The sequence below is a fragment of the Sipha flava genome, unplaced genomic scaffold, assembly GCF_003268045.1.
Source record: "Sipha flava isolate LNK unplaced genomic scaffold, YSA_version1 258_pilon_pilon, whole genome shotgun sequence".
Lineage (NCBI taxonomy): Eukaryota > Metazoa > Arthropoda > Insecta > Hemiptera > Aphididae > Sipha > Sipha flava.
The window spans coordinates 1,487,573-1,515,409 of record NW_020272917.1 but is presented as its reverse complement, the minus strand read 5'-3'; the positions used below and the strand labels follow the sequence as shown (position 1 = coordinate 1,515,409).

Below are 27,837 nucleotides of genomic sequence, written 5' to 3'. Positions count from 1 at the left end.
TACTAAAATAAGAACTAAAACTAAAAAAAAAAAATGTATAATACTTAAAATGTACCCGGCTGGATGGTACTGCTGAGTGCTTGCCCATAAATGTTAATATCCTGTCACTAACCATTATTAGCTATAAATTTTACTTATTATACTAACTGTTGTATAAATTGTAAATTATTTAAATAAAAAAAAGAAATAAAAATAATTTTATTAATAGATTATAATTATAATTGATATGTTAATAAATATATGTATCACAATTTATGTATTTAAAGGGCCCCGATATATATTGGGCCCTGGGGCCTTACATACCCTTAAAAATGGCTCTGTCCGTATACACCTAATTACTTATTATATTTGTATAATATAATATTTAAAGTATTAAATCAATCAAATTAATCAATAATTATTTAAGCTGACATTCTTTATCCCAATTTTTCGGTATATAATTTTCAGTTTTTATTATGAAATCTTCTAAAGTTGGTAGAAAACTCGTTTGACTTTCCATATCCAATGATAGAAGATCTGGAGTATCATAGGATTTTGTATATAATATCTTAAAAAAAATAAAACATGTTCATACATTTAAAATATCATACCTTCAATTTTTTTAACTTAACCTATCTCAATAATTAAATGTAATATTTACTTTAACATAGTGTTCTCCTCGGATTTTATGCAATTCAACAAAAGCTGCTGCCCCATAACTAGGTTTAAAAAGATTTTTCATTCCTAATGTATGTAAAAAATCTATTAAAGTCTGCTCGTGACTAAAGTAAGCAAATATTTTTTTATTCGGATCTAATCTTTCGTCCATTTTGTCTCTCATCGTTCTGACTATTTCTCCAATAAGTTTACCAGACCGAAATTTTTTCATTTGATCTGTTTTTGAATAAGTAATCGACCATTCCAAAACAATATCTTCCATCAAGCTCATATAATTCTTTACTTTTACCCATGATGGCAGAGTCATATGATTTCTTTGCTAAAAACATGACATTATTATGTATTAAATATTTTAAATACTTTATAAATTTAATAAGTACCTATTAGGTACTACCTAGGCATAACAAATGACTAATCAAAAATATAGTAAAAGTTAATATACTGCATTGCCCCATATCATATATAATATTTTAAGTATGCGATATATAATTTAAGTATAGTTATTGATTAAATATATATAATATATGTAAGCAGTGGCAGACTGGGCGGGTGGCTATGGGGAAATATCCTACTGGGAATAGGTTCTCTTTAAAACGGGCGAGATTTTTGATTTTTGATTAGAGATAATTGATTTCACGTTCAATAATTCCCATGCATTATAAATAAATATAAATCGAACTGTATAATATTAAAAGTTATAATCTACATCATGCGTAGTTAGTGTCTGTGTTATAGGGATTGGAATTCTGTGATCGAATATATCAGTACTGTGACAACATAGCTGTGTGAATCGTAAATAATATACGTATTTATTTAATATATTAGAATTTATATATATATATATATATTACATATATTATTCATACGTTTTTAAAAAAATATATAACAATTATTTGAAATAATAAATAATAAATAATTAATAGAATTATAAGAAATATTTGACTCTATATATATGTATAGATACATACAAATTTAATTATAAAATTCAATTGAGGTTCAAAAACATGAATCCAAAAATTAAGTCAGATAATTTTTTGGGGGTTAATAAGAACCACCTCTCCGGGGAGGCCCCTGAGTAACTCTAAATAGTTCTCAAACTATAATTTAGAAAGATGTGTAGAAATAGATTTGGCGGAAATGAAAATCGAACATTTCCGTTTTGGCGAAAACAACTGACACCCTTTAGAACATTATATTAAATCTAAAAGAATCATTGGCGCCGATCCCTGTATGCAGTTGCAATACCTGTTAAGGGTGGGTGTGGTAAGCATGCGAAACATACTGGCTAATATTATTTTAATTTATGAAAGTTATAAATTATTTTATTTATCATCATAACTAACATTAAGATGAACATAAACACTAATCATTAAATTTACTTATTATTGTTCGAAGTTATTAAAATTATTGAAAAAAAAATTGAGGGCCGTTACTCAACCTACTGAGGGTAGGTGGGTGGGTCTTGCTTTGCAGGTATCCTTTGCAATACCTCTAAAAATTTACTTTGGCGAGACTAAAAAGAATATATATTATCTTACTTGCATTCAATCTTAAATCTAAAAGTCAATGCTAGTAAGAGATTTATTGTAAATATCTCATGTAAATCGATATGTGTCATCGATTTTGGGCTTGACACGCGTTTATAACACCCGAGTCACCAGAATCAAAAAAATGTAATGTGACATATCGATTTGTATGAGCCGGGGCGGACTGGCCCAGGGTAGTATATACCAAGTAGCACCCTGGGCTCCCATTCATATTTATGATCCGGGCTCCCGATTTACCACTGTCGGGTCCTTTTTAATTTAATTCTTATTGTAATATAGAATAGAAAGATAAATTATTATCATTGGCGCAACTAGGTCTAAAATATTGGGGGAGCTAAAGCCCTACAAATAAATTTAATCAATGTGAGCCATGGGGGGGCTTCGCCCACCCATACCCTCAATTGCCACAGACACAGAACAATAATTATTAATTGAAATAAAAACAATCATAAAATATTATTACCATACATATATTATTAAAAATCCTGTACATACTTCTATGTAGTATGTTTTACATAAAATATGACATAACACCACCGCAATATTTCACCGTCGTTCGTCACATTTATTAGATAAAAATATTATTATTAATTATGTAGGATTTTAGGAATTACAAAATAAACTATAATAATAATATTTTATATTTATACAATTTACTTTTGAATAATTCTCTGCGTCATATACTCATATTATTTAGTATGTACCTTACTATCCTATGCTTAAATTATCATTAAATTTTAAATAATCAAAAACATTTGGGGAAGCTACCCCCCCTAAAGCCCCCCCCCCCTAGTTGAGCCAATGATTATTATAGAAATTGACGACTATTATTGTTGTTATTATATTTATAATGTTACATCGTATTACTCCTGTATATTGATGTGCCGTGGATAAATACACGACGAGTAGGTAAATATTTTGGGTATTTACTAGGTATTTACCAACTATAATATTTACCTACCAAAAATGTGGGTAAATATTTTTTTTTTAATCTAGTCAAACTGTATATTTCTATTTTTACTACTGATAGGTATCGATATCATATACCATAGGTATATACTATTTAATATTTTTATTTGTAAATAGTATGTATCTGTGCATATAACTGATACTACAATCATTGATTATAGAATAGATTCAAATATCTATAGATCAGTCTTGGAAAAACATGAAAAAATCAGGAAACAATCATAAAAAAGTATTGTGATATCCATGAATTGGTTTTAGCATTAAAATAAATTTATCCAATTTATCGGGTAAATACCCGATATTTAGCTGAAATTATATTTACCGGGTATTTGCCCATCACTACTCGTGTATAAATATAGATGAATTACGGTTATAACTTATATAATTATAAATTATAAAGTTTCTCTGTGTGAGCACCTTTCACACGAGAAACTTTTCGTACACAAGTATCTGATTCAATAAATATTAAAATACAATTATTGCTATCAATTATTTATTTTTCTCTCAACCATGAAAGTAGAAAAAGCTATTTTACTTTATTGTTTGAAAATAAAAAACATAGAAGGTTCCATTCGGTGCATCCTATTGTTGGGGCTAAATTAGTAAAGAGTAATTTTCATGCTCTATTTTTCGAACTCCTAACTTGACAAAAAAACTGTAACTCCAATAAATAAGTTCAAAAAGAAATCTTTATCAAATCCAAGTCAAAATAATGATGTTATAGTGATAACTAAAAACCAGATAAAAGTTACCTTATAGCTGATTACTAGTTCTTGAGACCCGAGTACCCGGGTACTCTGGTTTTACGGGTATTACCCGACTTACAAGATTTCTGGTACCCGTTATGGATTGGGTACTCGTTATGGTTTGTAACGTTACACTCGTTATTTATTTAGCTAAAAGGCTACAGTTATCTTAACAACTTGTACACAAGAAGATACACAAGACTAACTAGCTATCTGATAACAATATAATGCCAGGTCCACACAGAGACGACACACAAACAAAACAAAAACAAAATACAAACCCAATTTTATTTAGTTTGAAAAAATAAAATACAAACAAAACATGTGTCCATACTCAATTAAATATCAAAAAAAAATTAACAAAATTCAAACATTTTGTTTTTGTTTTTTCTTATCCATACCAAGTTTGTTTCGAAATTACATAACTTATTTTCAACGATCAGTTATTCATTCAGTCAGTCACTGAAGTGCAAGTAATTCAGCCGTTCAGTATTCGGTATTTCAGTTGTTTATTTTTAAATAAAAGTATATAGTGAAAAATTATCTTTAGTAAATCGACATAAATTAAAATGTGGAAAATGAGAAAAATAGTGAAGATGAAGAATTCACTAAACTGTTGGTTATTTTTAAAACATTGTCCACACACGCTCGACAATGCTCTCCAAAACAGCAACAAAACGAAAACCTTTTGATCTTTACCGACACCGCTTAGGACATGACTGTTTTTAAAAATACGAATAATTTTTTGGAAAAAACACAATTGTTGTGAAAATGTTTTGATTTTGTTGAAAAAATACCGAGTTTCTGTCAGAGCCGTGTCAAAAATTTCAGCGCCCCGGGGCAAAATTTTTTCTACGGGGCCACTAGGCACAGGTAGCATATTAAGTGCAGATAACGGCGCCCCCTTACTTTTTAAAAACTTCGGCGACCGGAGGCAATTGCCCCATTTGACCCCCCCCCCCTTAACATGGCCCTGGTTTCTGTTTTGTTTTACTTTTGTCGTCTCTGTGTGGACCCGGCATAATATTATCGCACTTGCTGCATATGATTGTTACGTATGACTCTGACTACTTACTCGTATAATGTACGTAGCTACACATAAAAAGTAAATATTATATCCACTATAGTCGTTACCTGCAAGGTTTTAACATAGGATTTAAAATAGCTTTAAACATGGTATTCAACATTATACTTAAATAAACTTATTATTAAATTATAGTAACGCTAATAGCTCACCAAAAATACTAAACATTTTATTTTTAAACCATAATTTTGTTTTATTAAAAGAGGAAGTATTTCTTATTCGCATAATTGTTTATATTATATTATAATACTAATTTCCTCCTAGAAACCAGGTCTCAGCTTAACCATTTACGTCTATTAAAAACTATTGAGTAGCCGAACATTTTGAGTAATGGGTACCGACTAGAGCTCTTAATACACGTGAATTCACGGAATTAATGTGTCACGTGTCACGTGTAAAATTCAAAATAAAAACGTATATCCTTAACTTAATACTATACTAATAATATTTTATTAAAACTTTAAGTGTATAACATAAAATTATTAATTTTCATCATTATAAAAATGGATTTATACTTGGATAAACACATATTTCACGTGTACACGTGAATTCCGTGACACGTGTTTTAAGAACTCTAGTACCGACTACCCAAAAACGTTGGTTACCCGCAAAATCATTTGTTTAATTATAGTTAAGGAACGTTTAAAATTAAACATGCACGTTTCAGCGCATTCAAATGCGACGAACGCGACCGAACGTAGGAGTGAATGGTAGTCTATTATGGGATACTATTATATTACTAAAGTATTTATAATCCTATAGTAATATTAATTCTTAGAACAGAAATAGCAGAAAATAATGCAGGTAATTTAAAATTAAAGATCCACTAAACTACCTTCCATAATATAAACACCAGTTAATATATTTTATTTATATTAGGTAAATACTTTTTTAAAAAAAAATTTAGGCCCCAAATTCAGATTTACATACCAGCCTCATAGTGTGTAGTTGCGGCACTGATGTTACCCATATTATTATGTAGAGGCTATTATTAATAAAAGTATTTTTATGTTTATTTATGAAATTATGAGTAGAATAAAAAAAATTATGATTTTCCCTATTAATTTGTTTGGGTTTTTGACTGATTATCATTATCCCTACTTAGGGGTAATGGAGGTCATTTCCACATTTTTTTTAAAAAATTTGCATTCGCTTTAAAAATCTGAATTGTAAGTATATTGTACCTTACAAGTCAATACTTTTTTTTTTGTATTTTATAATGTTTTTGACTAACCATTTGCCAGAAATCGAAATTTTGGCTTAGGTGACCATTCACCCATTTCGTCTCATTTACGTATATGAATAAACCCTTAGAAAAGTGCATGTTTAATTTTGAGCAATTAACTGCGACGTTCGAAACATGCGGAGACGTGCGTTCGAATTGTCAAGTCACTAGTGTACAATCCTCTTATACGTGTACTAGTTTCCTAAACTATTTTAAAAACACTCTGTTTTATCAATTAATTTAGAATTTGATAGATACATTTAGCTTAGATTTTGTCGACTACATCACTGCCGGCAATGATAAAATAAATTACAATATTGTAACATACTATAATAAACTACTATTTACTTGAATGTTAAGCGAATTGAATATATTTTCAACGTCTGACAAATGTTTTATTTCCATACCCGTGTGGTTAGATACGTAATTGAAAAATCGTTCGTATTTGATTAACATTAGTTTTTCCGTTTCATTTTTTGCTTTTTCAAACTCTTTTTCGTAAGCAGGACAAGGTTTTGTAACTCTAAGTATCTAAATAACAAAAATAAAAATATTTTTTAAATATTATAAAGTGAACAAAATAAAAAATATTATTCGTATTGTAGGTATTTTTAGTCTACTCCATAATAATTTTAACGTAAAAATAAATATATATATATATATTAGAGAACGCAAAACTAAATATGTTTACTTCACAAGATCACAAACTACAAAATGTTCAAAATTAATAGAAATCAAATGAAAGTCAAAATCAAATTGGTCTGGAAAGTACACGATGAACAATAATAATTCCGAGTTTCCAAAGGTCGTAAATAATTATCGTTATAATTAATTATTATTATCTTTTTTATCAAAGACAAAGTTTAATCGTCTGGGAGTGTAGATATATTGTATACGATAATGTCTATATACATCTTTTGATGTCTACCGCAACTAGGGCACTATAGAAGCAGGTATAATCGTCCACCACTTTGCGACAAATAATTACCAATTATTACTATCAAAACATACTGAATACAGATATTACAGATACGTTTTCATTAGTTTTCATTAACTAAAAAATGTATATGATTTACACCGACACATTTTATTTTATTTATATTACATTACACTACATTACATTCACAAACTAATTAAGTTTGATATATATATATATATATATATATATATATATATATATATAGTTTTTAAACCCTATCGTGAATATAATTTGAATAATATACCACCAAAGATGGGTAGTTGTACAACAGTAAACTGTTCAAATTCAAACCCTAAAAGACGAAAAACTTGGATACAAAATTGTCACCGGGATAAATGGCAGCCTACAAATTCATTTGAGTTGTGTGAAGTAAGTATTAGATTAAACTTAAGAAGCCTTAATAATATTGTATTTATATAATTTAGTCATGTTAATATTTTTTGTCGTTTTCTTTAGAACATAGTTATTATTTATTATTCTATATTTTTTCCATATTCCAATAAATCCATTTCGAAGAAGGTAAATTCGAACATCATCTGAATGATGTAAAAAAACTAAAACCAAATGCTTTACCGACATTATTTGATATACCAAATGCACCTCGCTTGTCGGAAACTAAAAAAAAAATCTTTTTATTAGGTATATTTCATAATAATGCAACTTGTAAATAGATAAAATAGTTTAAAATTACTATTAATAGTAGTAATAATTTGGTTTTAATAATGACTTATGATACGAGTATATACCTTATACAAAGATTTTCTTACTTCACATAACTCAGATGCATTTGTAGGTTGCCATTTGTCTCGGCGAAAATTTTGTAACCAAATTTTTCGTCTTTTAGGGTCTCTTCGAAACCGAAAAAGACGAAAATCTTCACTACGTGTATTGGAACAGTTTACTGCTGTACAACCATCCATTTCTTGTAGAATTTTATAGTTTCACACAAAATACATAAATTAAAATCATATAATAAGAAGTTCAGCTGAATGAAAATTTTTTCGGCAACAAATGTATGTGACAATGTTTCCTTGGTGTGGAGGCGGTTTTAGGATGGCGGTTATTGATGCGCAGTGAAAACGCGGCGAAAACGCTAGATGAAAATGTATATATATTATACATATACAAGACAAAAAAGCAAAATTACGCCCATAGGTGCACATAGGGGGGTGCTCGGAGGTGCTTAGCACCTCCAGTTTCCTAGAATATTTATTTCAGTATTTCATCAATAAATTGTAAATTTTTGTGGTTTATTGGATTGGACATTTTTTTTCCGCTATATACAATGATATATAATATATTTGACGAATTCACGATTAAAACAGTATTGTATAATTGCACGTTTTAATGTTTCAGTTTTTGTCTAACTATTAAACTATAAACAGCAGTGGCGTACATTCAATCTTGCTCTGAAAGGATTTAACAAAAATAATCGTTATCTTTTTTATTATCATTGCACAGATAAATAAGATAAATAACTGCTATAGATATTATTTTATACAATTTTTTTACCAATTTGCAGTTTACTTTTACATTACAGAAAATTAATAGCTATTGGAATATAAAATCAACATAGTTAACAAAACTTTTCAAACACCTATCAATATAATATAATTATTTAATTATCACAATATTGGTATAGTTGTATATTTTAAGTTCAAAGCGTAATAATGAAACTACGAATAAATTACACGTCATCAATAATAAAACAATTTTCTTTTTTTTTTTCTTTGGCCCTGGGGGGGGGGGGGGTTTGAACCCGGTACCCCCTCCCCCAGTGGTTGAATTGGAAAAAAAAATAAAGGTGGACTCTAAATGTAGCTGAACAATTAGCGTTCCAAAGCAAATTAATCTAAAAAAAACCGTGGGGGACTCTGTCACCCCCACCCCCTAAATGCATCTACAATATAAATAATTAAATATATCTAATGATTAACACAGATATCTATAACAAATAATAAACAATACTAATAGGTATTTATTTGTATTAATTCTATCAACACAGCAACACGTCTAGCAAATTTAAAATCTAAAATGTAAATATATAGCCACATGATAAAATTAATTAATCAATTAACTTTCAATTTAAAATAATTCATGTATTTTACTGTTGCCTACAAAAAGTAAATATTAAATTTATAGATTATAAATGTTACTCTTTTATTAGTATATTAATTTTAATATTTGAAGTTTAATATTAGTCAAATAATTTATTTCATCCCGTCACATTATTTTTAGGACTAAGATTTGCTGAGTTAAATAATAATTATTTTTATCATAGGTATTGCTTTAAAATGTATGACCAAAAAAAATTTAAGGAACTTTTAACTGTATTTATTAACTTTTTTTTTAGGTAGGTACTAGGTACTTAAGTAAAAAGGGCTAATAACTTTTTTTGGAAAATCAAGTTTTTTTTATCAATTTTATCAAATTACAAAAAAATAAAAATTGCCGGGACTGACGTTCATTGATAATCAGATTGTACATCAGTTTTTCTGATAAATTTTATTTCTACTTACTTATGTTTTGTATATCTATTTTTTTTTTTTTAAGGCGGGATTTATGAGGGTGGATTATCAAAAAAAAATAAAAGTACACCGGTAACAGGAATCTGCGCACGCCTATGATTTATTATTAAATTAAAGTGTTTTAATTACCTTGGTCATTGTTTTTCTTTTTATTGAAAAAGTCCGATATGGACAATTTTTGACGTTTATTCATGTTTATTTGTTTATTGCTGACGTGACGTGTAGGACTGTAAGAGTGCGGTTGAGGTGTTTACTATTTTCAACAAAATTACAATTTATAAATTACATACGCGAGTACGCGACAAGCTAATATAATACTGATTACTCATTCGTGGCGCACCTCGTTTCTAAATAAAATATAAATAATATTTAATTTTCCTTGAAAACGATCACCATTTGTTAATCGTCGATAACTAAAACAACGGACGGATTCTCAAAATACGAAGTCAATATATTATTATTGTCAGTGGTTTACTATGGATCGTTATCGTCGGTACACCCAGGGAAGTTTTCGTAATAGTTATATTTTTAGCAATTTAGCAGTTTATACCACGAATTAATACGCAGTGGAAACACTTGAAACGTGTTACATAAATTATATAACATTATTATATATTTTATTATTGCGTTCCTAATATACATATGTGCTAATAATAATGAACAGATTACGAACTATTATAATACCAAAAATTAAATAAAATATTAATTGTTTCCAATTTTTTTTCATATTTATTTAATTTTTCTAAGAAACAAATTCATATTCATATAATTGTTGAAGGATGCTGCGTCCCCTGCGTTCCTTGATGAATTAAATTAAGGGGTACGCTATAATATGAAGAAAAATGAAGAGTAGCTCAGACCCTCTGCGTCCCCCCCTCAATTCAACCACTGCCCTCCACCGTATGTACGCCACTGATAAACAGCAATCATAATATTATAGAAAATAATATTATCTTATCTTAATTTATATTCTTATATTATCTACGGTTTACGGTTGACTACGAAGTTATGTTCTGTTTATAACTTTGATTATTACTTGGTTTTTAGTGATATTTAAAACCAGTGGACTACACAGAATTGTATGCGGAAGGATAAATATTATTATCAATCATACAAACGATATGATTCATTACTATTTACATTTTATATACTAGTTCATATTTTTGATATATCAGGTTATTTTGAATATATCGACAGCTAGTTTATCAGTAGAAATGTCTACCAGCCAACTTTAAATTTGAAGACTTGAAAAATTAATGTAATAAAAGTTCGTTTCCAAATGTTTATGAACTAGTTCAAGTGGTAATAACAATTCCAATTTCTTCTTCAACGTATGAACGCTCCTTTTCAGCTATGCGTAGATTTAAAAATTGGTTACGCACTAGTATAGAACAAGAAAGATTTACTAAGCTATCTACGCTTAGCATTGAGAGAGATCTTACCAATAAAATAAATGGGGAAATTATATTGGAAAAATTTGCATTATCAAACAGGAAATTAATTCTTGTTTAATATATTATTATAATAACATATTATTATAACTTATAATACAATTACTTTTAAATATTCATTAATGAAAATTAAAAATTATTGCAATGCAGTTGATTTAAGTATTAGGGGGTGCGGAGGCAGAGCCCCCCACAGACCTGTGTATTTTAAATTATTCCAGCACCCCCTGAATTCACACACAATGTGCACCTACGACTACGCCTTTTGCTGATTTCTATACACGTTAATTTTAACAACAAACTTCTCTTGTATAAATTGCTCCTCAAACTATTATGGAAATATGGAATCCAGTTTAAGGAGCGGCCAAATATTCTAAAATGAATTAAATAAAATTAAAATCTAAACATTTCAGCCCAAATACCTCCGTAAAATAACCAAAACCCCATAATTTGTCTCAAATGGCACTATTTACAAATATCTCTCTATTCAACCAGTTAAAAATTTATCTCAACTCATTTACTAACGTTTTCATTAAAATTTAACAACAAATCAATATTGTTTTATGAATACAGTACACTTATCATGACTTCAACAGTTTTTAGAATTTATTATTAATTACCAAAACAAGTTATAACAATTTTGAGTATATTTTATATCTCTATGACTTGCAGTGATATCATAACTGAAAATACATTTAACTATTTTTACTGCATAACCTTAATCAAGCTTATGTGTACATAATAGTAAGTCATTGAACAACAAAATTGAATTGAATAATCCAGATAATCCATGAAATCCGGATTTGGAATTCGACAAATTCAGAAAGGCCCATTCTAGTAGTTACTGATTATAATACCTATAATTACAGATTGTACGGTTACAGAAAAAAAAAGTCAATATAATCGATTTAGAATAATTTAATTGCTTAGATCATTCTCTATTAAACTGGAGTTACAAATAACCAAGATAATTTTCTAGGATTTTATTAGCAAACACTACTACATATTCCTGGCTGAGATAGATTTTCAGTTAATTAAAATCTATAATGACAAATTTTGCTACACCTATTGGTTATTTTAATTTTTTACCATTGATACTTTGGATTATTAATCTATTACGTTTTACCAATCCGAAATATTTTTCTTAATGAATAAAATCAGAATATCTTAAACTTACAATATTTTTAATAATTATTTTAATTTTAAGATTAAAACTTACATCATCTTTATCTGGAGATATTGAATAGATTGGTATTGGTATCCACAGTAAATCACTGTTCCAAATCTGTTTTCCAGCTGGTGGAAATGCTCCCGCTAAAAATGCTGATGCTGTCATTTCCGCACGATCTGTATCTGTACTATGTACCGATATAAAGCTATATTTGTCAGTAAATGGAAGAAATTTTGTGTAACGATTTCGAAAACGTCTTCCAAATTCATAGGACTTTAATTTACCTGCCTAATAGTTAAAATTAATATTAGTTATGATATTTGATTAAACGTGTAAAAGATTCATAATTAAATTAGGTAGGTCATATCTAAAATAATGATTTTTATTTTAAGTTAAAAAGAAACAAAAAGCAGTATTTATTTTTAAAATTATCTACTTAATATATTTTATTTCTTAAGAGCAACTTAAATTAATTTAAAATTAAAATTATAAATAAATAATTTTGAAAGTGAATTTTATTAAATTTAAAAACAAGTCAATTTCATTGTTTTATTTATGGGTACTTAGAAGGAAACGAAAAAGATGATTTAAATCGATAGATAAAAGTATATCAAACAAAATGTTTAAAATTTTATATATATTATCAGTAGAATTAGATGTAAAAGCAAAATTTTTTTCGCTGGAGCTATGATAAATGTTCACTTTGTATTCTCTTTTAATTTAAATAAAATATTTTTCATATTTGTATTATATTAATAATATTCCCCTAATTACAGTGCATTTTTTAACTAGTTAACTAGATGACACAAATGTCGCCCAGTGATTATACTCTGTCGACAATATTTTGAAAGATTGAGCGAAATAATGCGAAACAAACGTGTAATACTATAATCGTACTATGGTATTACATTGAATATTTTGAGAAAAACATTTTTTGTCGCCCAGTGAAAATTCCTTATAAAATGCACTGCCTAACTATGTAACAATGGTACAAAGAATCAAACCTCCTTCCAAAAGGTCTGATAACATTTTAATATTTTAAATAAATAATTATACTTGTGGAATGCTGATATTAATTTTTATGTAATTGTTCTAACAGAAAAGAAATGTCCAATAGGTTCCCTTTAAACTATTTCTATTGTTGACGAAATGCCACAAAACCAAAAAAAAATAATATCATATTCTTACATTAGTCAATTGCCCAAGGCCATCTGGCCAAGTTCCTTCACTCATAGGTGGATACATGTCATTTGGATATGTTTCCCATTTCAATGGACTCCGATCTCCTTGTCTAAAAACCTACAAAGATTTTATATTTTTTATTTTAAAAAAAGGTACATATTTCGATCATTGATTTAGATTTCACTTACGGCAATTATAAGTTGTAATGAATTTTTTTTCCGCGATTCTTCTCCCACTACTAAATAATATCCTACAAATGCAGCGATAACCATTCCAGATAGTAATACAGCTGCAAATGCTCCTACTTTGTCATTTCTTGAAGACGCTGTTGTATTTTTCGGAGAAATCGCATTTTGATTACTTTGAGTCATGACTTTTACAGATTTTAAGTAAAATTTAAGTTAAATATGCAAAATGCACTATGACCTATTATAAGACTTGATTGTAAAATCAATTAGATTCTTAATTATTCGACCTTTCACAAGGTATTAAATTAATATCGTTATACTATATTCATTGCTAATGTTTAATAACCTTCTGAATTTCTTACTGTAGAAATTACATTAGAACTTAGAAGTTAGAACTAAAACAAACTACACTAGTTAATAGCGATCACTGCACTGCATAAGCTATTGATTATAAGTACCAATAATAACATCGATTAAGTGATAATAACTAATTAAATTGCCGTAACTAAAAAAACACAAAAAACAATCAAAACGTATTAGGTTCATGAGAGCATAGATTAAAATGTATGTGCGCTATAAAGATAATATAAGACGAATAATGTCATGAAGACATAAAGTTAAATTATTCACGGAAAACGTATAGATATACATATAGGTATGTATTGTAAATTATTATGATCTTTAGACTTGAAAGTCTTATCTCCCTTAAATATTCATATTACATAATAATTTACATTCATCTATAATTATATTTACAGGTTATGAAATATAATACAAATTATGCGTTAATGTGTTAAATTTTACTTTAAATAGTAAAGCAAATACAGATACTTTATATTATTATTGATTATAGAAAACATTTATTCTATAATCAATGATAATTCTTCACATATAGATTTACATGATCAATGAAAAATGTAAGATGTTTTTCCCAATATTTTTAAAATTATTCGCATATTTACAGTAAAACTAAATATCAAATCATGATAGGTTAAATTATACGAGAAGTATAGAGAGGTATAGACGTTTTTATACAATATAAATAATTAAAATGTATAAAAAAATTAATATTGTAGAATCTAAACTTCAGCATCTTTTAATATTCAATGAAATGTAGCAGTCTAAGAAGAAGTAATTTTGTTCTCTTCTTTTATTGCTTAGAAACTATCAAGTAATTTGATATTTTACATTTTTTTTTTTTTTTTTTGTTATTCTTATAAAAAAAAATGTTATTGTAGTATTGTTAATAAATTAAGTATAATTGATAATTCAAATAATTATTTTACTTATGTAAAAAATAAGATGTAAATCATAATGTGACATAGCTTGAGTTATATGTCTTTTAAATTATTATAATTGTTATAATTATGAATTATTGATAACAAGCAAGTTAATTGTCCATCCATAATTATAATTTATAGGTATTGCTTAACAATTTTGGTATATCTATCTATAGCTCTAAGTTATGGTATAATTTGCGTGATGATTTATCGTACATCTGATATTCTGACAATTGATTTTAACATCACTCTTATTAAATGCCTGTCTCCAAGCTAAAGATCTTAACAACAAGATTATTAGAATTATAAGGAAAAACAATACTATCTTATAACAGAAAGTTACAGTCAAATTATATTTAAAATATGTATTTTTTATTAATTATATATATATATATATACAATTTGATACATTTATCATGAAAAAGAAGAACACACTTTATATGAAATCCACATTTTGTCTATGCATATCGACTTTAAAAGATTGAACCCAGAGCCTTTTTTAAACATTTTTTTGTTTTTATGAAGTCTTTTGATACAATGAGAATAACATGATTTTATTATTTACATATTAATAATGATTACTAAAGACAATATTTTTTACGTATTACCATTGAACTACTATAGTATTTATAATTAATAATAATACTTAAACTATTATGATTTATGTTTATTGTTTATGTTTATAATCATTTGAAAATATAGTGTCAAATATTTTAGATAAAGATATGAACAATTAGAGATGTAATTTTTATAATGAAAGTGGAATTATATTAATTGATGTTCGCTATACTATTAATGTGATCAAATAACAATCATCTCTTTATACATTTTATAAAAGTATCAATTCTTATAATTGGTTTAAGCAATATACTTATAAATCAGTGAGCAAGTTGTAATCTGTGCATTGCGCATTAAAACGTGAACACGAATTCGTCATTTGATACATAGGTTATTACCAATGTAGGTTACATTACATTAACTATTTGAGGCGAAGGTTGTAAGCAACGAAGCAAATCGTGAATCCAGGATTAAAACTAAGATGACTGATTGTTGAACAAAATACATCTTTATTAATATAATGTAAGTATACTGAATATTTAATGTAAAATAACGTTTCGTTGTAAAAAACGTATTATTTTTTTTTATGATAATACAATAATTTATTTTATTATAGAACTATTCATAATTATTTATTATAGTTAACTGCTCAACTTATCTAAATATCTTAAAGTTTAGATATAATTAATTATAACTAAATAAACCTAAATTATGCATAAATTAATTCATCAAAATATGTGAAATATCACATATTTATAGAAAATAATATATTTTTATTGAGTAAAAGCTTAAATAGACAAAATAATAATGTGCATTTCACTTCAAGTATCTTTTATCAGTTATATTCCTTGTGATTATAAATAAATCACAGTTTATATGTAGACATTTTACAAAAGTTAATAGAAAACTATATAACTAAAAACCAGCAACTAGTTTTCTAATTCTATTATTGCAGAGTTAATATAATTTTTAAAATATGTCAACCTTCGTATAAACTAGTTGCATTAGGTATAGTTAATAGTTAATATGATTACATATTACAAATTCAATAATCTGTACAAATGTTAATGAAATGTTGACTTATTATATACCTCAAAACTTCAAACTGTACTCAATAAAGAAAAATGTGTGTATTTATTAGTTAATACATTTATATTTTCATTAATTTACTGTTATAATAAGCATTTAATATGAGAGTAGGTTAACTTTTACTATTGGTTTTATAATAAATTATACAACTTATATTTAACTGTTATAAAAATAATTTATTATACTCGCAATGTCTATCTATCTATACTATTATACGAAATTGTAAGGGGTTTTCTACGACCGGGCTAACTGAGAAAACTACTGAACCGATTTGGCTGAAATTTTTTGCTGTTATACTCGACACTCTAATGAAAATTTTAGTACTACTTTTGTCAATAAAAAATAAGTATAACGTTCTTGAAAAATTAAAAAATTGTATGCCTATATTATATACATAAAATATAAAATCAATAATGTTGTTATTATACTATTTATATTTTTAAGTGTATAAAAATAGGTCACTTTGAATTTAAAAGGATAGAATAGTTCAAATACCTCGGTACCCTTTTGACTGAAAAAAATATTATAGATCACGAGGTAGCAAGAATTCAAGCTATAAATAAATGTTACTATGGATTGTCTAAGGCAGTGGTGGCCAAACTTTTTTTCCTCGGGCCATAAAAAACACCTTTTTTTTTTATCGCGGGCCATAAAAAAATGCATTCTAAATTTTTTTTACGTAAATGCAAAATATTACAGTTATACAAATAAGTGCTCTAATATAGAAGACTTTCGCGGGCCAGATATTAAATGATGGCGGGCCGGAGTTGGCCCGTGGGCCGTAATTTGGCCACCACTGGTCTAAGGTACTAAGCCTTCGAGCAATATTGCGAAGAATGAAAGAATAATTGTATACGTCCCTGGTATGACTAGTTATATTGTATGGATCGGAAACAAGGCTTTTAGAAAAATGGACAATCACAGATTCATTATCTTGGAAAGAAAAGTGTTGCGGAAAATATATGAGCCGGTCAGAGACGAAATAACTGTTGAGAGGAGACGAAGAAAGAACATAGAATCGGAAATATTGTATGGTAATTCGAGTATATGAGAGGTTATCAGAAGTATAAGACTACGGTGGGCAGGTCACGCTTGGAGGAGCCAAAATCCACTACTGCATGCTGTGATTGAACAAAATCCTGTAGGTAAAAGGCCTTTGAGAAGACTAAGAATGCGATGGGAAGATGCTATAAAAAATAATGTTGAATAGATGGAAGGATACTCCAATTGGAGAATTCTAGCACTGCATAGAGAAGGATGGACGCTTGATTGTGAGATGGGATGGTCTTAAGGCCTAATAAACCCTAAGAAGAAGAAGATTAATGTGACACGTTTACTGGATTACTTAAAAAATTTCTGGAGAAACTAAAAAGTAAAATTACTAGAGTTCTATGACTATAAACATTGAAGTCAGTAAAAATTTGTATTTTATTCATTTTTCTTGTAAAGGATAATGTTGTGTTGTACCTGAAACCAAGCGACAAACCAAAGAAATTATAATATTGATATATCTATTTAATATCATACCTACTGTACCTAGTAACATCATAACATCATATTTGTTTCAAAAGACTCTGTAATGCTACGTATTTACGTCAACCAAAAATCAGAATTAGAAAAACATTTACAACATTTGTGTGTTCGTATCTATATTATATACAAAGCCGGATACATGGGGAGACAGGTTGGGCATGTGTTCCCGAGCGCAAGATTTTAAATACGCATAATTTTTAAAGAATGTCCTATTTAGAGTCAAAAACTATTTATAATATACTCTTTCAAAAGAAAAATTAAAGTAATTTACTGTTATTAATATTGAAAATGTTTCGCTTGAATCTATTTCATGGAATGAATGTATTGACCAATTCGCTGAACAAAAGTCAACGAAAATATTTTTATAAAAATATTATAATTAACAAAAATAAAATAATATACTTACGTAATTTACCAAATATTTTATATAATAATTTTAATTAATTAATTTAACTTAAATTTTAATCATGTTTACAAAATTATTATTTTTATAAATTTATTTACATTCTTATTGTATCATTAATATTGTTTATTGATAAAGTTATAATAAAAAGATTTATGACATATTATTTCATTATTTTTCTTATGACTTTTAATAAAATGTGTGGTAATTAAAATATTAAATTATTTACCAAGTTATAGTAAAATAATATCCTGTTTATAAAAAAAAGTATTGAATCTTAGGGAGGTTTAAACATACTTATACCCCAGAGCGCAAAATGTCTTAATCCGGTCCTGATCATAAACAATTTATTACAAATTATATATGACTAGGATAATGATATCTATATGGATATATGGTTAGGTTTTATGTCGATTATGAATAGCATATGAACATCATTTTTAAATAGTGAGGATAAAAGATATAAAGATAAAAAAAATCTATGTGTACATGTATGATTTCGTGAACCACTGTAGTGTGAATTCGTCAAGGTAAAAATGGAGCGGCTCCTCGATCAGCGATCAAAAATCAAGTTTTGAGTTAAATTTAAAAATACGCCGCTGAAAACTTTTCAAATGCTTCAACAAGCTTTCGAGAAAGATTACCTCTCTCGATCCCAGTCAAACCGATGGTACAAAATATTCCTAGAAGGCCGGGAGGACGTCACTGACGAAGCTTGATCAGGAGATTATTTTGAAAAATATTAAGTTTTTGTACATAATGGATCTATACATTTAAAAAAAAAAAAAAACGCATAACTTTTAGGACTAACCCTGTAAATAAATAAATATAACAACTCATTCGACCGTCTCTCAATCCCCTCCCGTCTACGTCGAAGTTAATAGTCTTACCATGAATTAATTAAAAATTATAATCAATGGGCAATTATCTTTCAGAATCTATAAAAATTTTACCTAATTATTGTTATTGCATAACGGTCAATTGTTGTATCAAATATTAAAATATATAGACTTATAGATAATAAATAAAATAAATTATAAACTTAAATAAAAAATAATAAATAATAAATTAAATTAAAAAAATAAATTATAAATTTTAATAAATTCTTGTAAATTTTTAATTTATACCAACTTAAATAACCATAACCCTAAATAATGAATACATATTTAAAAAAGCCCGAGCATATGAAAAAAAATTGTTTTGAACGTAATAGTACATTATAATCTATGTATAAAATCTAACATAGCGAAGTATTGTTGGATCATTTATTATGTATAAATATTTTTGACTTCTTTAATCATTAAATTAGTTGATTTTATGAATTCTATTGTTTTTTTTTTTTTTTTTTTTTTTTTTATTGTATTTATAATCAAGCTTAAATTACATTGAACAAATTTTGTATGAGAACATCGAGTTGAAAGATTTATATCGATTATAGATACCTTAGGTACCTTTGTCCAAAGTAGGATTTAAAGACAAGTTGCTTACGAGTTATTCTTACACGATCTATTTTTTTTTTATCAAAAAAAAGAATTCCCTCCCCCAAATTGAAGTTTTTACTTACTCAACGATTTAACAGTAAATAGTATAATAATAGTATAGTGTATTTTAATTTCCCATTATCAGATAAAATAAAAATGTTGGACCTCCCCCCCATAAAAAAATTCCTGGTGTCAGTAATCTTACTACATATTGCATACAATTTTCACTTGAAAATAATTCGATAATGCCAACAAAAATATAAATGCATTGATCCGAGCATAATAGAGTCATATCAATAATGCTGATAAATAATCAATGCTCATTCACCTGATAATTCTACGGTAGAAGATATATTATATCACTATTTTAATTTGTTGTACACATTTTCAATAGGTAATTAATAATTCTTCCTAGAAATTATAATACATTAAACAATTTCGAAACTTTCGTTTTCGCTGTTAAGAAATTGTCACCCCTAAAAAACTGCACTCTTTGCCCCCTCTTAACCCGGCACTATGGATATGTGTTAGGTCTTAGGTAGCTGGGTAATAAATAATTTAAAAAAATATTATTGTAGATGTATATTTGTATTCGGTCCAAAACTACTTGTGAGGTTTATTAATTCTACTGAAACTGGGAATTTTCATAACTATTTATGCTTTATTTAGACTAGTGATTCTCAATCTTTTTTGTATGACACCCTAATTTAGATCCATAAAAATGGCAACATACTTGAAACAACGATGGATTTTTGAAATTTAAGAATTTCAATCCTTTGTAAATTAATACATTTATATGTTGAAATGTTATTTAAAAAAAAAAAATTAAGTTAGGTATTTAGTTAAAATGTAAACAGTTAATGATAAAGTATTATAAAAACCGTATTATTTCATAAGGATCCGGGCCTGCATAGGTTTCCGATTCGTGGGCGAATGGTTGACAAACTTATGCGTAATTTATTCTCAATTTCTTTTTTGTTCTCTGTTATTTCCAATGTCAAAAATGCTGATTCACCTATGTATAATGTTGAAAAGAAAGCGACATTTTCAATTCTTATTTGTTCATTTGGGCGTATTCGTTTGGCAGAGATTTCCGAAATAAATCATTTTGAGACATAAAATTTAGATTTTGACGTTGTATTTGATGATATTTCTAATAAATGAGATACAAATTAATAAAAATATCTTTATAATTGTTTTTCTTATATGTTGATTTTATTATTTCATCATAATGTCGTAATAATACAATATGTTTAAATTTTGAAAGCTTAACTGTTTTAATTAATTATATTTTGGTGACATGCACCAAAGTAATACGTGACACACCGGTTGAGAACCATGGATCTAAACAATGTGGACCATTTTACAAAAAAAATTGAAGCGTAAATCGGTTCAGTATTTTTTTAATATACAGCAGACGAACAAAGAAACATTAATTCTTTTGTGAACCTTTATCGAAGATAAATTATTTTAATAATAATAGTTTTTAAATTAAACTTAAAAATTGAAATTTTTTATTTCAGTATTTACCGCGCTATCTGTGAGTAACGGAGAGACTCAAAAGTAATTTGATGTTGAATGTTCGTTGATAATCTCAAGATGTTTTGACTCATTAGCTGTTGAGTATTGAAAAAACTATTCAATCAGAAATACATAATCATGCACCGTAACATGGATGTAGATTTAAAACTGAGCACGACGTGTACAATAAAAATAAAAAAATATGGTAATAACCAGTAAAGAAGTCGATTAGCTTCACTTTAGTTGTATTTTTGACAACGATATCAATGTACCAGTGATAGTGTTTCCGCTTTCCGGTAACAATTTTATCTTGATCGTTTTGTATGAATTTATTTAAAAAACAAAAAATGTAGTATTCAAAATCTACAGTATACTAGTGACTAGTGTTTAGTTGTGTAGGCCACTAGACTAGTATACTTTTCTTATTCCATTATCTCGGTAAAGTACATTTGTGTTCATTGTAGGTTTAATTTTCATACATGTTTTATTAGGTTTCTCAGTTCCACACCCATAAAATTCGACTATTTCCAAAGCTATCTAGTCTTAGTAACAATGTCAATGTGCCGTTCCAACTGTTGGACAGGTTTGTTTCCTACCAAGAAGTCTTTCATTATATTCGTCATGTACATAGGACTCTCAATGAACCACGGTAAAATTAATTTTTCAAATATTTTTTTAACTATTATCATAGGTTTTTAAAATAAAAAATGATTATACATTTATTTTACAGGATTATTAATAAAATTATCTCAAAAAAATGGCACTTATAATTATGATGTTATTTCAGTTATTATTTTAACTGAAGTTATAAAGCTTATAATATCTTTTTTTCTGTTTTGCATAGAGTAAGTTCATGCTTTAACTTATATATATATAAACAAAGATATAATTGAAATATTTATAAAACCTCTAAACTATTTTGTAAAAATAAATGAAAATGATTTACTTTGTTTCTTTAGAAATCCTTTAAGAAGTATTATCAATCTAACTAAAGAAAATTATCCAGGTTAGTGTCTATTTTTAATAATATTTTATTATAATAGATTGTAGAAATGCATATCTATTTTTTTTATTTTTCAGTACTTTTTCTATATATGGTGCCTTCGTTTTTATACTGTTTGTATAATTATTTGGCGTTTGTAAATCTATCATTATTTGATCCAACTACATATTTTATTTTTCTTCAACTACGAGTATTACTGATTGGTGTCATTTATCAGTGTTTATTTAAAAAGGAACTTAGCAAAATGCAATGGTGTTCTTTAATCCTTTTAACAATTGGATGTATAATTAAAGAGTTGAAAATAGATGTCAATTTGCGACAACAATCATACAATTATTTTACTTCTTTATTGCTTATTTTAACTCAAATACTATGTTCCTGTTTAGCTGGTGTTTACAATGAATATTTACTTAAGAAAGGTCAAGGTGCAAAGGTGAATGTTTACCTACAGAATATATATATGTATGTAGATTCAATAATTTGTAATTTATTTGTGTGGACAATATTTAAAATTAATGAAAACAACAAAAGCAGTACCTCTCAAACAGACATATTTAAAAGTTATCTGGTAAATAAAATTAACTATTTTTCCACTAAGTTAATTACAACATTTTGTTTTTTGTTTAGGTTATGTTAATAGTAATAAACAGTGCTGTTTATGGTGTAATAACTAGTTTACTACTACAAACTTTAAATTCAATCATGAAAGTTTTTGCAACTGCCATTGAATTAGTCCTTATTGTAATATTTTCATGGGTACTTCTGGGTTACCCTATTACTTTGCAAACTGTGACAGCTGTAATGATTGTTTCATGTTCTGTGGTGTTGTATGCTAAGCATCCTATTGCAAAAAATACACTTCCAATTAACGATAATAAAAATATTATCCATAGTTAAAATCAGAGGTTTTATATATTAAAATGCAAGGTATAAATGTATTTTAATATTTATTTTTTGAACATTTTTAGTGTTTAAATGCGCGAAATGAAATATATTAAATTGAAAATTACATTTAATCACACCCTTCAATCGATTTTTAAAAATCTTGTGCTCTCTAAACTTAAAGAACTTGATACAAATAGCTTATAAGTACACATACTAAATTATTATAGCTAAAAACATGATTAGACAATTTTTAACATTGTACACCAAATCGCACCAATTTTAAAGAAAAGTGATGTTTAGTAGTTTGTTATAATTATAGTTGAACTAATAGGTAATTATTTAAATTTAAATATTATGAACTTAATTTATTTATTATTTACTATATTTTTATCACATTGATTTTCTAATATCAATAATATAATTTTTGCAATTTATTGTCTTAAATTATAGTATTCATTGTTTAAAGATTAATTGTAGGTGCCTAAAAATATATATTTATTGAGTGTTGAATTTCCTATAAACAAATTATTTGTATTATTTATTGTTATATTTTGTAAAATGAGTAAGTTGCTTTACATTTTTATTTGTTACCAATATATTTATCAGATAGTTTTAATTTATTTTTGTTGTATGAAATTAAAATTAACTAGTATGAAAAAATAATACAATTAATAATAAATGTTTTATTTTATTATTCTTAGATTTATTCTAATACTGTAAATAGTTGACTAACACTTCTGTTTATATTTTTACCTAATAACTGTTTATCTTGTGATAATTTGTGGCCATTATTTCAATAAAACATTTTAATGAAAAATGGTAAATTACATTTTTATTATTATACTAGCTGACCCGACAAACGTTGTTTTGTCATATAAATTATTTCTAGAGAATATTTTGCTAGAAAAAAATAACTAATTAAATATAGGCATGTAAGAATGTGGGTAAGGATAAGGATGTAAGGAAGATATATGGCGTGCTATGAATGGTAACGAAATATAAAAATGAAAAAACATCAAACATTTATTTTTTTAATAATTTATTAAAATTGATCCATTAAAATAATATATATCGCTAATTATGACAATATAAGTAAAAAACAATATCTATCCCTTAATGCAACAGAGTGTACAATATTTTTTGTAATCCCATCTTTCGCAAACACAAACTGGATGGCTCGAGAGCACACCACGTATAATTATCCGTGTGAAAAATATGATGTGCTCAAATCTAAGCTACAGACATTGTTTGGCTTTGAAACTTATTGATAGTCATTGCAAATGCCAATCTAATTGGAAATTTAAAGCGTTTAAATTGTATTGGCACATCTGTGGGTATAATAGAGATTCGCGGTAATAATATATTTTCACCTCGGAATTTGCCATTTAAAATTATGGCTTCAATAACATTTTTCATTAATTTTTTAACAACTTATCGCGTGTCGTTGTACAACCGTGGTAGGTCAAATTATGAAGCAAAATAACCGAAGAACAAACCTTCAATTGTAAATTATGCGGTGGCATGCCTGGTAAGTCCAATGAGTTTAAAAACTCTGTTAGATAATTTACAGCTTCAGTAGCATAGCAAACTATATCTATAGATTTGTATGACACCATGTCTCCTGGTGATAAATGTTTATCTTGAGATTCAATTCGTTGACGTCCACATTTTTTACTACTAAAATTGCCCTTTCTGCCAGCTACTCATGATTTATGTATTGTCTGTGTACATTGGAAAATATCTAGTCAATGAGAGCATCTTGCGAATAAATGATTGTGCAGAAATCGGTCGGTAATTTTATACATTCCGTTTTATCTGTAGTAACTTTCCCGTCTCCAATATCTAACAATTGTTTTGAGAATCTTCTGCACGCAGCTTTTTTTGATTAAATCGCAAGTATCAAAATCGTTCGCTCTCTGTCTTTACATACATTTCGACCATGAATTGTTGACGAAGCTCATGATATCGTAGAATAATTTTGTCTTGATCTCGTTTAATCATCAACCGATATGCATAATAATTTTTCGAACTAACATTCTTATTTGTTTTGACACCTGTTGCGGGATCTTTTTTTGTTTAATATTTATGCAATAACCGTCATTTACTACCAAAAATAAAATTAATAGTTTTTAAATAGTTTTTTTTATAGTTTTTTAATAGTTTTATTTAATAATTCATTTTCAATTGTGCAGTTATCGACCGGGTCAAAAAGGGCTATTTTTAGGGTTTTTCCAGCAATAATTCTAATTTTTCTCGCCGTAAAAACCATCCTTGAACTTCAACGAACATTTGAAAAAAAGATTTGGCCAAATTGGTCCAGGCGTTGTTGAGTTATGCGCTTACCAACACATTTTGCGATTCATTTTTATATTATAGATTAAATTATTATTATTTTTACTAAATTATTGTAATAATATTTGTTAGTCATTAAAAACGTTGGACTGTTTGAAAATATAAATATTCATGTGAAAGATTACATGGCTGTAGTAAAACATACGTAATTTTTTAAATGCTAGTTTCTATTTTTTTTTAAATATCTAAGTACCAATTGAAGTGAAACATTTCTATATTTGTTATGATTTATTTTCTACTTTTTTTTTCTTGTATCAGGCAAACCATTATTATATAGGTAAAATCTTTAAACATAAAATATATAACTAACAGAGTATACTTATAAACCAAAACTTCAAATATAAATGTAAAAGGCAAACAAAAAATAGAAAATAAAATTATCCGAGTATAATAATTCTAAGTCACATCAATGGTAACTATTTCTCGTTTGATGGTTCATATGGTTTCAGTCTAAAAACTAGCTACGTCTTTAGCGTTGTCATTTGTATTCATAACATCTTTTTGTGTGCATGAGTAAGGACAGATTGGGCATTGCAGAATATGTTTCATTGTTTGTTCCATCTTACATTCGCAAGTTGTAGATGTTCCTTCTAGTAGTCCCCATTTCTTCATGTTATCCTTTGTGCATTCAACTCCTGTTCTTATTCTGTTTAAAGTTCTCCAGAATCCATTCTAGTTGATTCCCTAGTGATAACGCTTCGATGGGGACCCATATTTTGTCTTTAATTTGGTTTGTCCATTGCATAATTTTCCTCTTAGTCGTTAAGCATTTCGCCTTTTTTAGGAAACTATTTCTCGATTTTAACTAGAAATTATTTACTTCAAATCCATACATTGGGTGTCTATCGTCTTTTGTCATTTTTGTTCTTTCCCAATCTGCTTGCACTGCCCTCCTAATTGGCGGTGATGCAATTCCAGCTAGTACATATATTTCTTCAACTTTAGAATTTCGTATAAAATCAGTCACCAGTCAGCACGTGTCATTTAGTGTGACATCAATTTGTTTTGAGTGGGTAGATCTCCCCCATAATGGTGATGCGTATTTGGCTGTTGATAAGCATAGAGCCATTGCAGTAGTTCTTAATGTGTGTGGCTGGGCTTCCCAGCAGTTCCCCGTTAGCTTTTGTAACAGTCCGTTTCGTGACGCTATCTTTTTCTTTAGCTTTTCATAGTGAGCTCGGTATGTTAAGGACCTATCCAGAGTAACTCCTAAATATTTGGGATGTTGGGCATTATCGATTTCTATGTCATCCCAAATTATATTTAATTTGTGGTTTGATTCCCTATTATTCAGATGGAAAGAGCATATTTGGATTTTCGCTGGGTTCGGTCGCAAGTAATTTCTTTGGTAATAAGTATCAACCTCTTTAAGTATCATTGTTAACTTTTTTTCCACTGTTTCAAAACTCGTGTCCTGCACTTCAATAGCGGTATCGTCAGCATATATTTAATGGTTTATGGATTGGTCTTTTGATATTGGTTGATCGTTGGTGTATATATTAAACATTGTTGGTGCTAGTACACTGCCCTGTAGTAGACCATTTTTTAGAATTTCTCCATCTGCTATTTTTTTCGTTATGATTTACAAAAAACCTTCTATTAATAAAGTTTCTACTAATTTTACGAAATGGAAATCGTTTGTGATTTTATATAGCTTGTATGTCATTATTCTATGATTTACCGTGTCATAGACAGCTGTTAGTTCTATGAAAACTACACCTGTGATTTTCTTTGCTTCATAACCATTTTCTGTTGTCTGGGTTAGGTTGAAAATCTGTCCTGTGCATGATTTCCCAGGTCGGAATTCTGCCTGTTGTGGTATTAACTTTTCATCCACAAATAGGATTAATCTATTTAGTAGAACTCATTCGAAAATTTTGTACATATGACACAACAATGATATTGGTCTAAAATGTTTTGGGTCTGTAAGGTTTTTTCTCGGTTTTGGGGGTGTGATTATCTTGGTTTTATTCCAGATTTTAGGTATTTTTTGTGTTATTCAAATATT

At 27.6% G+C, this 27,837-nt stretch overlaps 2 protein-coding genes across 4 annotated transcripts; one reads left to right on the top strand and one right to left on the bottom strand.

Moving 5' to 3' along the window:
* Window positions 1–193: 193 nt before the first annotated feature.
* Window positions 194–14,198, bottom strand: LOC112684939 (prostatic acid phosphatase-like). Of its 2 annotated transcripts, XM_025556672.1 has the most exons (6): window positions 13,725–14,192; window positions 13,543–13,653; window positions 12,403–12,642; window positions 6,577–6,759; window positions 641–976; window positions 194–547 (listed from the first exon to the last, which is right to left on the bottom strand). In XM_025556672.1, exons 1-6 carry the CDS (start codon window positions 13,905–13,907, stop codon window positions 398–400), a joined length of 1,203 nt encoding a protein of 400 aa, XP_025412457.1. In that variant the 5' UTR covers window positions 13,908–14,192; the 3' UTR covers window positions 194–397. The 2 variants fall into 2 exon arrangements, with proteins under 2 accessions (XP_025412457.1, XP_025412458.1); XM_025556673.1 differs by lacking the exon at window positions 6,577–6,759 and having other exon boundaries at window positions 13,725–14,198.
* Window positions 14,199–15,882: 1,684 nt separating this feature from the next.
* LOC112684831 (UDP-galactose transporter senju) lies at window positions 15,883–23,535 on the top strand. 2 transcript variants are annotated; one of them, XM_025556528.1, is made up of 7 exons: window positions 15,883–16,084; window positions 21,592–21,794; window positions 22,081–22,238; window positions 22,320–22,434; window positions 22,549–22,595; window positions 22,670–23,160; window positions 23,220–23,535. In XM_025556528.1, the coding sequence occupies exons 3-7, from the start codon at window positions 22,142–22,144 to the stop codon at window positions 23,487–23,489; spliced, it is 1,020 nt and encodes a 339-aa protein (XP_025412313.1). In that variant the 5' UTR covers window positions 15,883–16,084; window positions 21,592–21,794; window positions 22,081–22,141; the 3' UTR covers window positions 23,490–23,535. The 2 variants fall into 2 exon arrangements, with proteins under 2 accessions (XP_025412313.1, XP_025412314.1); XM_025556529.1 differs by lacking the exons at window positions 15,883–16,084; window positions 21,592–21,794 and adding an exon at window positions 21,825–22,027.
* Window positions 23,536–27,837: the final 4,302 nt, after the last annotated feature.

What these genes read in the sequence shown, in the direction of transcription:
- LOC112684831 (XM_025556528.1), top strand. Translation starts at nt 22,142, where the DNA reads ATGTCAATGTGCCGTTCCAACTGTTGGACAGGTTTGTTTCCTACCAAG. An exon ending in TTTTTTCTGTTTTGCATAGA is followed by an intron (nt 22,435 to 22,548) that starts GTAAGTTCATGC and finishes TTGTTTCTTTAG; the next exon opens with AAATCCTTTAAGAAGTATTA. An exon ending in ACATATTTAAAAGTTATCTG is followed by an intron (nt 23,161 to 23,219) that starts GTAAATAAAATT and finishes TTTTTTGTTTAG; the next exon opens with GTTATGTTAATAGTAATAAA.
- LOC112684939 (XM_025556672.1), bottom strand. Translation starts at nt 13,907, where the DNA reads ATGACTCAAAGTAATCAAAATGCGATTTCTCCGAAAAATACAACAGCG. An exon ending in CATTACAACTTATAATTGCC is followed by an intron (nt 13,654 to 13,724) that starts GTAAGTGAAATC and finishes AAATCTTTGTAG; the next exon opens with GTTTTTAGACAAGGAGATCG. An exon ending in GAGGAGAACACTATGTTAAA is followed by an intron (nt 548 to 640) that starts GTAAATATTACA and finishes ATTTTTTTTAAG; the next exon opens with ATATTATATACAAAATCCTA.